A 12,385-nucleotide genomic window follows, 5' to 3' on the forward strand; every position below is an offset into this window, starting at 1 on the left:
TTTCTTTGTTAACATTGTTCATCATAAAGAAACGAACAAAAATCGAAATTTCTTTCTTCATGTGGTGTGAAACGTTTACTTGAATAAGAATGGACTTCGACTTCGTACTTTTTTTGGGCCTTTTTAGCTTTTGTGGAGCGTCCCTGGTGAGTCTTTTGTAGACGAACCTCGCGTCTTGCGTAAATTTTAATCCTAGTATCTATGATGAGTTCATTTCAACCACTGGTCGATGCCAGTGCTGGTTGAGTTTTATTTCTTGAGTGTATCACGTCTGTGCTGACATAAATTATCATTGATATATTCATAACTGTAGAAGAGGCACAGTCAAACTCATAAATCGAAAATAAACTGACAACGCCTGTCTAAAAAAGAAAGAAGACAAACAGACAAACCATAGAAGACATGACACAACATAGTAAACCAAAAAAACGAACCCTACCAAAAACTCGGGATGATCTCAGGTGCTCCGGAAGTTTAAGCAGATCCTGGTCCATATGTGGCACCCGTCGTGTTGTTTATGTTATAACAAATAGTCTTATTCTGTAGATTACATTCATGTAAGGGAAGGGAAGGGGATTGTAGTTACGACGAAAGGAACATATCCGATATATAGTTATCAAAGGTACCAGGATTATAATTTAGTATGCCAGACGCGCGTTTCGTCTACATAAGACTCATCAATGACGCGCACATCAAATATTTATAAAGCGAAACAAGTACAAAGTTGAAGAGCATTGAGGTTCCATGAGTGTTGTAAACCGGGAATTTATAAAATGATCACATTATTGAATTTGTGAAACGGTTATTCCATAACCGTCAACCAACTCGTGATGACGTCCGTAAAATTAACGAAAGGATGATTTCAACTTCACCATTTGGAAATCTTGGTTTAATAGCTTCCTTGTGAGCAGCAACCCTCAAGAAAATCGTGATAGGAAATGCAAGCACGGGAATATCGTATAAATTCGGAGATATATACCCCGTATGCAGGTGCTGTTGGAATGTTGCTTCTTAGAAATGGAAAGTTCACCATTGGAATGCTGAAATCATCTCTATTGTCGTAAAGAGTTGTTTTCAACCGACCCTCATTGTCAATTTCTAGATGTAAGTCAAGATATCAGGCCGACTTAACTGTATCTGGTGTAGCCTTTATCTCTGGTTCGATGGGATAGATGCGTTCAACATAGCCACCAAATTTTGAATTATTTAGTGATAGAACGTCATCTATATAGCGGAAAGTAGAGTTAGAGGATAACCTCTTATCTTTCTTCCTTAGAAGTTCATGTATGAAGTCAGCCTCATAGTATTAAAGATACAAGTCGGAAAGAAGAGGGGCACAATTGGTTCCCATTAGAATGCCGACAGTCTGTTGAAAAACACGTACTCCGAACGTAACAAATATGTTGTCAATAAAAAAATCAGGCATCTTGATAATGTCAGTGTCAGAGATTTTTTTGTTTGAATAAGAGTGATCCCTCTCAAAGCAGGCTGTATCCCTCTCTAAGACATGTACAAGATACTTGTATCTACGTTGACCATTCTTTTGTTTAGAAACAAAGCAATACCAACTCTTTCAATTTGTCTTTTAGTTTGGAATGTGAAATACTTGTGTAAAGTGCAGAGAATGTCAAATGTTTTAATACTATTGCAAGATGAAAGAGAGTTAAATTGTGTGTACTCTAAAAGATCTTTGGAATTTTAAGTATCAACATTTACGTCACGACACCTCTAGAATAGAATAGACAGTTTCACAATAACTTTGAAGCCCGTCTTTGATTGCTGATAAAATAGATGTTAATAATTTAGAAAGACCCAGTAATATACCGTTGTTTGTAAGGACACTTATGTAGTTAAGGTATCCAATACAGTGATGGAAGATCCATTTCTTCATCTTTGGTTGAAATACCAAAGGAACATAGAACAGACCTATGATTATCCACGATTTCCTCTTTGGTAAGTGTCGTGAGGGTATATGTTGAGTTTCCAAGTGAAGTGTCAATACCAATTCGTTTATCAAGCATTTAATGTAATGAGTTTTACACACAAAAACGATGTTGTTTGGGGCTTTGTCTGCGGGGACATCAACATAATTGTCATGGAGGTAGGACATGTGTTTTGCAACCTTTGGGTCTTTATATACACGTAGTATGGGCATTGATAGACCCATTCAGTTTTTTAATTCTGATTTGTATCAACGACCTCATCGCCTCAATTCATTCTCGCGCTTAGCCCTTTGCCTGGATTAACTGTTAGACTTTTTGAATATTTGGGTTACTAAGTCTTTAATACCTTAGGAATATATATCTTATCTGTGTTGGCATAACTTTTAGTTATTTATAGTCCACAATGCTCTTCATCTTCATACTTTATTTGAGCTTTTTAACTTTTTGAGAGTGTCACTGATGAGTATTATGTAGACAAAACGCGCAATTGGCATCATAACAAAATTTAGTCCTGGTATATATGAGGTTTTTTTTTATCGATATACATACAAGGTGGTAAGAGCTGGTAGTTCTTGAAATGTTCCTTCTTGTATTGTAGTTATTTGATTGTTGCTTAAATCTCTGAAACAGAAAAACATGGAACTGTTAATTGTATTCTTCAACGAAGAAATGATTCATTATGATGCATTCATTATGTATTAATGGTTTTGCTTATAAAAGAGGGACGAAAAATACCAGAGGGACAGTCAAACTCATAAATCGAAAATTAACTGACAACGCCATGGCTAAAAATGAAAAATACAAACAGACAAACACATGACACTACATAGAAAACTCAAGAATAAACAACACGAACCCTGCCAAAATCTAGGAGTGATCTCAGGCGCTCCGGAAGGGTAAGCAGATCCTTCTCCACATGTGGCACCCGTCGTGTTGCTCATGTCATGACAAATTCGGTAAATAGTCTAATTTGGTAGGTCATATTCATGAAAGAAAAGGGGATTGGAGTTTCGACGTAAGGAACATATGCTTAGATGACAATAAACCTACGCTTCTTTATCTACTTGTATATATTCTGTAGTGGGTTGACTTGAAATTTATTCAATATCAATTAAAAATACACATTGTTCATCTTAAGATTTCCTCTCTTTTATATTAAACAATTTGTTTTGTCACCATACAGAAATGTCGATTTTGAGAAATATGATATAGGGATTTAGACCCAAGTCGACTAACATCTTACCGTATAGGCAACAGTAGTTTACAAATTTTCAACAAAGTGACAGTGATAAAACATACCAAGTCTTAACATAGTTAAGAGACAATTATTTCAAGGGGAATTAACAAGTTTTAGACAATCAATCTTTGTCACCAATGAGCAAATGTTTTAATGTCGTAAGTATCGATACCGGTAAACAGACTCTGCAACAGATTAACCATAGATTTTGTTATCATTTGCTTCTTGATATAATTTGATAACCATAAACACATACATTTCGTTTAGAGCTGGTAGGTCTTTAAATGTTCCTTGCTGTATTGTAGATATCTTATTATAGTCCAAATGGCTGAAATAAAACAATAATAACATTCAACATATTTACACCAAACACATTGTTTACTAGCTATTATTGCTAAATAGAGATTTATGTAATATTGATGTAATGCTATAAGTCAATTAACAAGAACATTCACATATATAGACAACACTAATGTATTGACTTAACATATCAACGGTATAAGGAAGAGGCTTAGAAACGGGGATATAGGAGGCTCTGTCGAGCTTTTAATCCGTTTCGTGCCGAACTCTTATATCGTGGATATGTCAAGTCAATACACTATAATGGTCTTTAAAATGCAATTTAGAAAAAAAACATTTTCAATTGTTTTTTATTTTGTAACTGCTATTTTGTATTGAAATATTAGAACCAATCCCCCTTTTAAATGGGCCTCACATCTTGAACGGTGAAATATACAGCACAATGAAATGTACATTACCTGTCAGAGATTAAAGAATTCGTTTTAATAGGGCTCAAACACCAACAATAAGCATACAACATACTGATTTGTAGGTTTTAAACAAAAAATATGAACAAGTTCCATATTTGTTTTCCAACAATTGAAAAAGAAATAGGTTTGAGTTGTTCCACGCTTCGTTGTATACATTGTAAACAAGGACAGGTTATGACAATAGTAATGAATGTTTAAATATAGTTCTGGCTCTACTATTTAAATATTCATGAGGAAAAGTGGTATCGGTTCGGTGACAGTATATGACATAGAAATATACAGTCAATGCATTTGTGACTGCTCCAATAAAACGAGTAAACATGTTTGTATAAGCGTTTCTAGTTGTGATCATTGACAAGTACACATACAGTTCGTATAAAGCTGGCAGGTCTTGAAATGATCCTGGCTGTACTGTTGTTATTTGATTGGTGAATAAATATCTGAAACAAAACAATGATAATTGTATAAAATGCTTAACAGAATATGTTTCCCCTCTCGGATCACCTAATATTACCCCAAGTCTTGATGTGGTTCCTGTTGTTTATTTTTTGTTTTGATGTGATGTTTTGTGGATTGTATTTTTCAGTTTGACCTTTTCATTGTAAACCAACTTATTTTCAACATAAGAGCTTGAAATTCCATTTGGTATCTTTCACCTCTCATATAGTCGTTTTAGAAAATCTACTGTTTGCAAAAGTATAAATTATTGTAAATAATAAGGATGTTCTTGTCCCAGGCTGATAACCCCGGTCGTTTTGGTCACAACTTTTTTGAACTTTTGGACCTCAGTACTCTTCAATTTTGTATTTAAACTTTTTTCATCTGAGCGTCACTGGTTAGTCATGTGTGGATGTAACGTACGTCTGGCGTATACTTTTTTTTAACATAGTACCTTTTGTTAGCTATTATTCGTTTGTTTCTCTGTCCTATATTTTCTCCCATTTATTTGTATTGTATTCCTGTCATGTAATGTTGTCATTTTAATGTTGTAATTAACATTGCCATTAAAACGGGAGGTTTGGCATGCCAGGAAAATAACCAATGTTATATTATGGTTCGTTTCTGTGTGTGTTACATTGTAATGCTGTGTATTTTTATGTCGTAGTTCTCTTATATTTGATGCGTTCCCTCAGTTTTAGTTTGTAAACCGGATTTGTTTTTTGTCTATCGATTTATGAATTTCGAACAGCGGTATACTACTGTTGCCTTTATTTACATTACACAAGTTGTTTCATCCCAATATATAGAGGTCGATTCATCAAATTATGATAGATATTGAAAAATGAATTAAGACGCACGTCAAGTAGCATCTCTCCGTATAGGCAACAGTTGTTTACATATTTTCAACTTATTGACATTAACAGATTGCAATTCCCTTGATCATTATAATTTTTTGAAAAAAAATTAATATATAACTGCATGAAATATGATTAAACATACAAAGAATAAACAGGGTTTAAAAAAATTATTCGAGGAAGAATTGACAAGTTGTGGTCAATCAATCTTTGACAATCTTTAGGCAACGGCAGAACTTTAAAATGTCGTAAGCATTGATAACGGTAAATATACTTTGCCACAGATTTACCATAGATTTTGTTATCATTTGCTTCTTGATTAGATATTATAACAATGTACACATACAATATGTTTAGAGCTGGTAGGTTTTGAAATGTTCCTTGCTGTATTGTAGATATCTCATTATCGTCCAAATGGCTGAAATAAAACAATAATAATGTTAACCATATTTACAACAAACCAAGTTTAGTATCCTTCGCCTCTCTTTTATATTAAACAATTTGTTTTGTCACCATAGAGAGATGTCGATTTTGAGAAATATGATATAGGGATTTAGACCCAAGTCGACTAACATCTTACCGTATAGTCAACAGTAGTTTATAAATTTTCAACAAAGTGACAGTGATAAAACATACCAAGTCTTAACATAGTTAAGAGACAATTATTTCTGGGAGAATTACCAAGTTTTAGTCAATCAATCTCTGTCACCAATGAGCAAATGTTTTAATGTCGTAAGAATCGATGCCGGCAAACATACTCTACAACAGATTAACCATAGATTTTGTTATCATTTGCTACTTAATATAATTTGATAACCATAAACACATACATTTCGTTTAGAGCTGGTAGGTCTTGCAATATTCCTTGCTGTATAGTAGATATCTTATTCTCTCCCAAATTGCTGAAATAAAACAATAATAACATTAAACATATTTACACCAAACACATTGTTTACTAGCTATTATTGCTAAATAGAGATTTATGTAATATTGATGTAATGCTATAAGTCAATTAACAAAAATATTCACATATATAGACAACACTAATGTATTGACTTAACATATTTACGGTATAAGGAAGAGGCTTAGAAACGGGGATATAGGAGGCTCTGTCCAGCTTTTAATCCGTTTCGTGCCGAACTCTTATTAGATCGTGGATATGTCAAGTCAATACACTATAATGGTCTTTAAACTGCAATTTAGAAAAAAACATTTTCAATTGTTTTTTATTTTGTAATTGCTATTTTGTATTTAAATATTGGAACCAATCCCCCTTTCAAATGGGCCTCACATCTTGAACGGTGAAATATACAGCACAATGAAATGTACATTACCTGTCAGAGATTAAAGAATTCGTTTTAATAGGACTCAAACACCAACAATAAGCATACAACATACTGATTTGTAGGTTTTAAACAAAAAATATGAACAAGTTCAATATTTGTTTTCCAACAATTGAAAAAGAAATAGGTTTGAGTTGTTCCACGCTTCGTTGTATACATTGTAAACAAGGACAGGTTATGACAATAATAATGAATGTTTAAATATAGTTCTGGCTCTACTATTTAAATATTCATGAGGAAAAGTGGTATCGGTTCGGTGACAGTATATGACATAGAAATATACAGTCAATGCATTTGTGACTGCTCCAATAAAACGAGTAAACATGTTTGTATAAGCGTTTCTAGTTGTTATCATTGACAAGTACACATACAGTTCGTATAAAGCTGGCAGGTCTTGAAATGATCCTGGCTGTACTGTTGTTATTTGATTAGTGGTTAAATATCTGAAACAAAACAATGATAATTGTATAAAATACTTAACAGGATATGTTTCCCCTCTCGGATCACCTAATATTACCCCAAGTCTTGATGTGGTTCCTGTTGTTTATTTTTTGTTTTGATGTGATGTTTTGTGGATTGTATTTTTCAGTTTGACTTTTTCATTGTAAACCAACTTATTTTCAACATAAGAGCTTGAAATTCCATTTGGTATCTTTCACCTCTCATATAGTCGTTTTAGAAAATCTACTGTTTGCAAAAGTATAAATTATTGTAAATAATAAGGATGTTCTTGTCCCAGGCTGATAACCCCGGTCGTTTTGGTCACAACTTTTTTGAACTTTTGGACCTCAGTACTCTTCAATTTTGTACTTGTTTTGGCTTTTAAACTTTTTTCATCTGAGCGTCACTGGTTAGTCATGTGTGGATGTAACGTACGTCTGGCGTATACTTTTTTTAACATAGTACCTTTTGTTGGCTATTATTCGTTTGTTTTTCTGTCCTATATTTTCTCCCATTTATTTGTATTGTATTCCTGTCATGTAGTGTTGTAATTTTAATGTTGTAATTAACATTGCCATTAAAACGGGAGGTTTGGCATGCCAGGGAAATAACCAATGTTATATTATGGTTCGTTTCTGTGTGTGTTACATTTTAATGCTGTTTATTTTTATGTCGTAGTTCTCTTATATTTGATGCGTTCCCTCAGTTTTAGTTTGTAAACCGGATTTGTTTTTTGTCTATCGATTTATGAATTTCGAACAGCGGTATACTACTGTTGCCTTTATTTACATTACACAATTTGTTTCATCCCAATATATAGAGGTCGATTCATCAAATTATGATAGATATTGAAAAATGAATTAAGACGCACGTCAAGTAGCATCTCTCCGTATAGGCAACTGTTGTTTACATATTTTCAACTTATTGACATTAACAGATTGCAATTCCCTTGATCATTATAATTTTTTGAAAAAAAATTAATATATAACTGCATGAAATATGATTAAACATACAAAGAATAAACACGGTTTAAAAAAATTATTCGAGGAAGAATTGACAAGTTGTGGTTAATCAATCTTTGACACCAATAGGCAACGGCAGAACTTTAAAATGTCGTAAGCATTGATAACGGTAAATATACTTTGCCACAGATTAACCATATATTTTGTCATCATTTGCTTCTTGATTAGATATTATAACAATGTACACATACAATATGTTTAGAGCTGTTAGGTTTTGTAATGTTCCTTGCTGTATTGTAGTTATTTGATTGCTTCTCAAATTTTGAAATTTGTGTCTATTATGTCTGTTTGGTTTGTTCTCACATTGTTGTCAACATAATGGAATTGAAACATTCAGACATTCATGACAAATGAGAGGTTTTGCTGTCTATCAAATACTTGTACCAAGTCAGGAATATGACAAGTGTTTTCCATTCGTTTAATGTGTTTGAGCTTTTCATTTTGGTAATTGCAAAGGAGTTGTCAATTTTGATTGTCCATAGAATTCGATATTTTTTATATTTTACTCCTTTATCTTGTCAGATCAGAAACAATGGATTTTATTATACTTCGCGATGTTTAGTTACTGTTTTTGGTGTAATGATGTTATTGGTGATGGATTTTAAAGAAGAGATTTATCCACCTTCCGAAGTCCATTCACTGCTTTGTTATCAGTGAATAATCTTTAATGTAAATGTATCAGGCAAGTATATTTAACTTATTCACATAAAATGGACATTTTTGAATGTCAAGAGTGTATGTGAATGCATTAGTTAGATATACTTGCCTGTATCCACCACCACCTTATCTATTGATATCTAAATACAAAAACTCTTTAACGGATATGAGATCAGCCCCAGTCATTGGTTGAGTTCAATTTGAACATTATTAATGGTTTTCTTTAACGGGATTTTGCATGCTGTTTGTTCTTATCGTTTGCTTTAAAAAAGTCTATGGCGTTGTGAGTTTTTATATCGACGAGTTTAAATATGCATGCGCAAAAGAGAGAAATGTTCATCTAAATACAAAAAGACTTATGGACTCATGCAGATCAATAAGAAAATATAATTACTCAGGTAACGTAATGATATATAATGTCAAAGAAGACTGACGTGTTTCTTCATTAAATATTGCAATAGATATACATACAAGTAGGTAAGAGCTGGTAGGTCTTGAAATGTTCCTTCTTGTATTGTAGTTATTTGATTGTCGCTTAAATCTCTAAAAAATAAAAAAAACATGGAACTGTTAATTGTATTCTTCAACGAAAAAATGGTTAATTCTGATGCATTCGTTTTGTATTAATGGTTTTGCTTATAAAAGAGGGACGAAAGATACCAGAGGGACAGTCAAACTCATCAATCGAAAATTAAATGACAACGTCATGGCTAAAAATGAAAAAGACAAACAGACAAACACATGACACAACATAGAAAACTAAAGAATAAGCAACACGAACCCCACCAAAAACTAGGAGTGATCTCAGGTGATCCGGAAGGGTAAGCATATCCTGCTCCACATGTGGCACCCGCCGTGTTGCTCATGTCATAACAAATTCGGTAAATAGTCTCATTTGGTAGGTCATATTCATGAAAGGAAAGGGAATTGTAGTTACGATGTAAGGAACATATGCTTAGATGACAATAAACATACGCTTGTTTATCTACCTGTATATATTCTGTAGTGTGTTGACTTGAAATTTATTCAATATCAATTAAAAATACACATTGTTCATCTTAAGATTTCCTTTGTATCTAATTGTTTTACATTTAGAGGCATACAAGAAGCATTATAACAACGGTGCTTACAGTCGATGCTCGAACCTTACACATGGCGTAACTTTGTAATAGAGGGACGAAAGATACCAAAGGGACAATCAAACTCATAAATCGAAAATAAACTGACAACGCCATGGCTAAAAATGAAAAAGACAAACAGACAAACAATAGTACACATAACACAACATAGAAAACTAAATAATAAACAACATGAACCCCACCAAAAGCTAGGGGTGATCTCAGGTGATCCGGAAGGGTAAGCAGATCCTGCTCCACATGTGGCACCCGTTTCTCAACGACGATATATGTTTGCTTTCATAATGAATTATGCAGTGTTATCATTTGGTTAATAGATGTTAATTGACAGAACTCATTCAATATTCAAAACTCGAGTACTATAAATATTGCAATTATCAAATCGTTTCTTAGAGTTGTTATTTAGTAAATCTAGTCAATTCAGACCAAAAACTCGCAAATAGTCTTTGTCTTTATTTTTATCTGATGTTTTGTGGACTGTGTATGTCTGTTTTTTTCTTTTTAAACCATGGCGCTGTCAATTATTTTATACTTTGATGAGTTTGAAAATCCCTTTACCATGTTTAGTATCCTTCGCCTCTCTTTTATATTAAACAATTTGTTTTGTCACCATAGAGAGATGTCGATTTTGATAAATATAATATAGGGATTTAGACCCAAGTCGACTAACATCTTACCGTATAGGCAACAGTAGTTTATAAATTTTCAACAAACTGGCAGTGATAAATAAAGGCAACAGAAGTATACCGCTGTCACTGACTCAGACGTACTTATGAATATAATTATTTTCTGTGACTGTATCTTACATTAATTTGTAGGATCCTTTACTATAGATAATTTAGCTGATCTGTAACAATAACATCTTCATGCCTTATATATCATGTACTGTAGTACGCCGCTAGATTAAAACTGACGTGGAAAGGTAACACATGCCCACCGAAAGCTCTTTTTTTGAGAGCCCAGGTGGTCGTGTGGTCTAGCGGGACGGCTGCAGTGCAGGCGATTTGGTGTCACGATATCACAGTAGCATGGGTTCGAATCCCGGCGAGGGAAGAACCAAAAATTTGCGAAAGCAAATTTACAGATCTAACATTGTTGGGTTGATGTTTAGACGAGTTGTATATATATATATATATATATATAGTAATATTTCTTATATTCTCTTGTTAATTAAAAAAAAAGCTAGTATTACTCTTTTTTCCTCATTTGCTTGAAAACAATTAATTTGAAATCTATTCATGGTTGATGTCTGTAAGGGGACTTATAATTTAACTGCTTACAAACACTTGGACTCTGGTGGATAGTTTCTAGACTGTTATCTCATTGGCAATTTTACCATATTTAAATTCAGTGTCCCCTTTATAACTTTTTGATAAAAAAAATTATGATTATAATATATTAATAGGTTGTAAAAATTTTGAAATGGTAAACAAAAGTGCCAAATTTAATTGGATTTTTGTTCAAGAAAACCTAGAGGTATTGAAAAGTGTTGCAATTTATATTAATAAACAATGATAAATGTTTTGAACTGAAAACAATATCAGTATAGTACAGATATTGCTTTATCTATGAGATATGTTGAGAATATTTGCCTGTTAATAATATATTAGATTATTATGCCTTTAATTTCTCTAATGAATGTGTGGCTCTGATCTGGCTGTGGTTAAAATCTAAGAATTTAGATGGTTATATTGATATTAATTTGATTTATATCAAAATTATTGTGTCAATTATAAAAAAAAATCATTGTAATACATGACGTTGCTCTTCATGGGACCTTTAATTGGAATAAAAATATCTTATCTTATCTCATCATATATCACATCTCTTTATTTTATTACTAACAGGTTAACTTAAGTATTTCAAGTGAGATGTTGACAAGCTAAGTCATGACTGTAAATTCAGATAGTATCATGAGGCTTTTATTAAAGTAAATAATGCGATTAAATTGATTATCTCAATAAAAAGAACTTGCATTCTAATTTGATACTATGAGATTATTTCTGATATCAGAATAATGAATATCTCATTGTTGTCCATTATTCAAACAAGTTCTGAACAAACTGTATTCAAGTCAGTTTTGTTTTTGTCTGAGACTTCTATAACAAGGGAAGTGGCCAATCTCTGTGTTATACGTCGCTCCTTTAAATAAACTTGTTCTAAAAGGTTACCTATTCAACACTGTAATACGATCATTGAATATTGTTTTTATTGGTATAAATATTGATTTTGTTATCAGTAAATTGAGAGCTAACTAAATAATATTACTAGTATGTTATATACATATACATATTCATGGATCTACAATCTGTCGATACCTGTAACTTGGCATTGCACTAGGACATGTTTTTCTCTGGCTGTTTATGACGTCTTTACACTAAATCCATTGGATGTTGGATGTGTACGAATTGATAGTTTAGTCTTAGATGCATGATCTTTTTATTAGATGTTATTGGCATTGAACTAGCTGTCAGATAACTGCGAGTACTCTTAGATCTGTTCATTGTCTCTTAGTGTCGGGCTGTATAAGTACCGGGCCAG

The 12,385-nt window shown here is 32.8% G+C and overlaps 1 protein-coding gene across 1 annotated transcript; it reads right to left on the bottom strand.

The window, feature by feature from the left end:
- Positions 1-3,375: 3,375 nt before the first annotated feature.
- On the bottom strand, positions 3,376-7,544 carry LOC139514123 (leucine-rich repeat-containing protein 15-like). Its single transcript, XM_071302872.1, has 6 exons — positions 7,495-7,544; positions 6,960-7,031; positions 6,076-6,147; positions 5,520-5,663; positions 4,319-4,390; positions 3,376-3,508 (listed from the first exon to the last, which is right to left on the bottom strand). Exons 1-6 carry the CDS (start codon positions 7,542-7,544, stop codon positions 3,376-3,378), a joined length of 543 nt encoding a protein of 180 aa, XP_071158973.1.
- Between the last annotated feature and the right edge of the window lie 4,841 nt (positions 7,545-12,385).

Source organism: Mytilus edulis, chromosome 3 (assembly GCF_963676685.1).
Source record: "Mytilus edulis chromosome 3, xbMytEdul2.2, whole genome shotgun sequence".
NCBI lineage: Eukaryota > Metazoa > Mollusca > Bivalvia > Mytilida > Mytilidae > Mytilus > Mytilus edulis.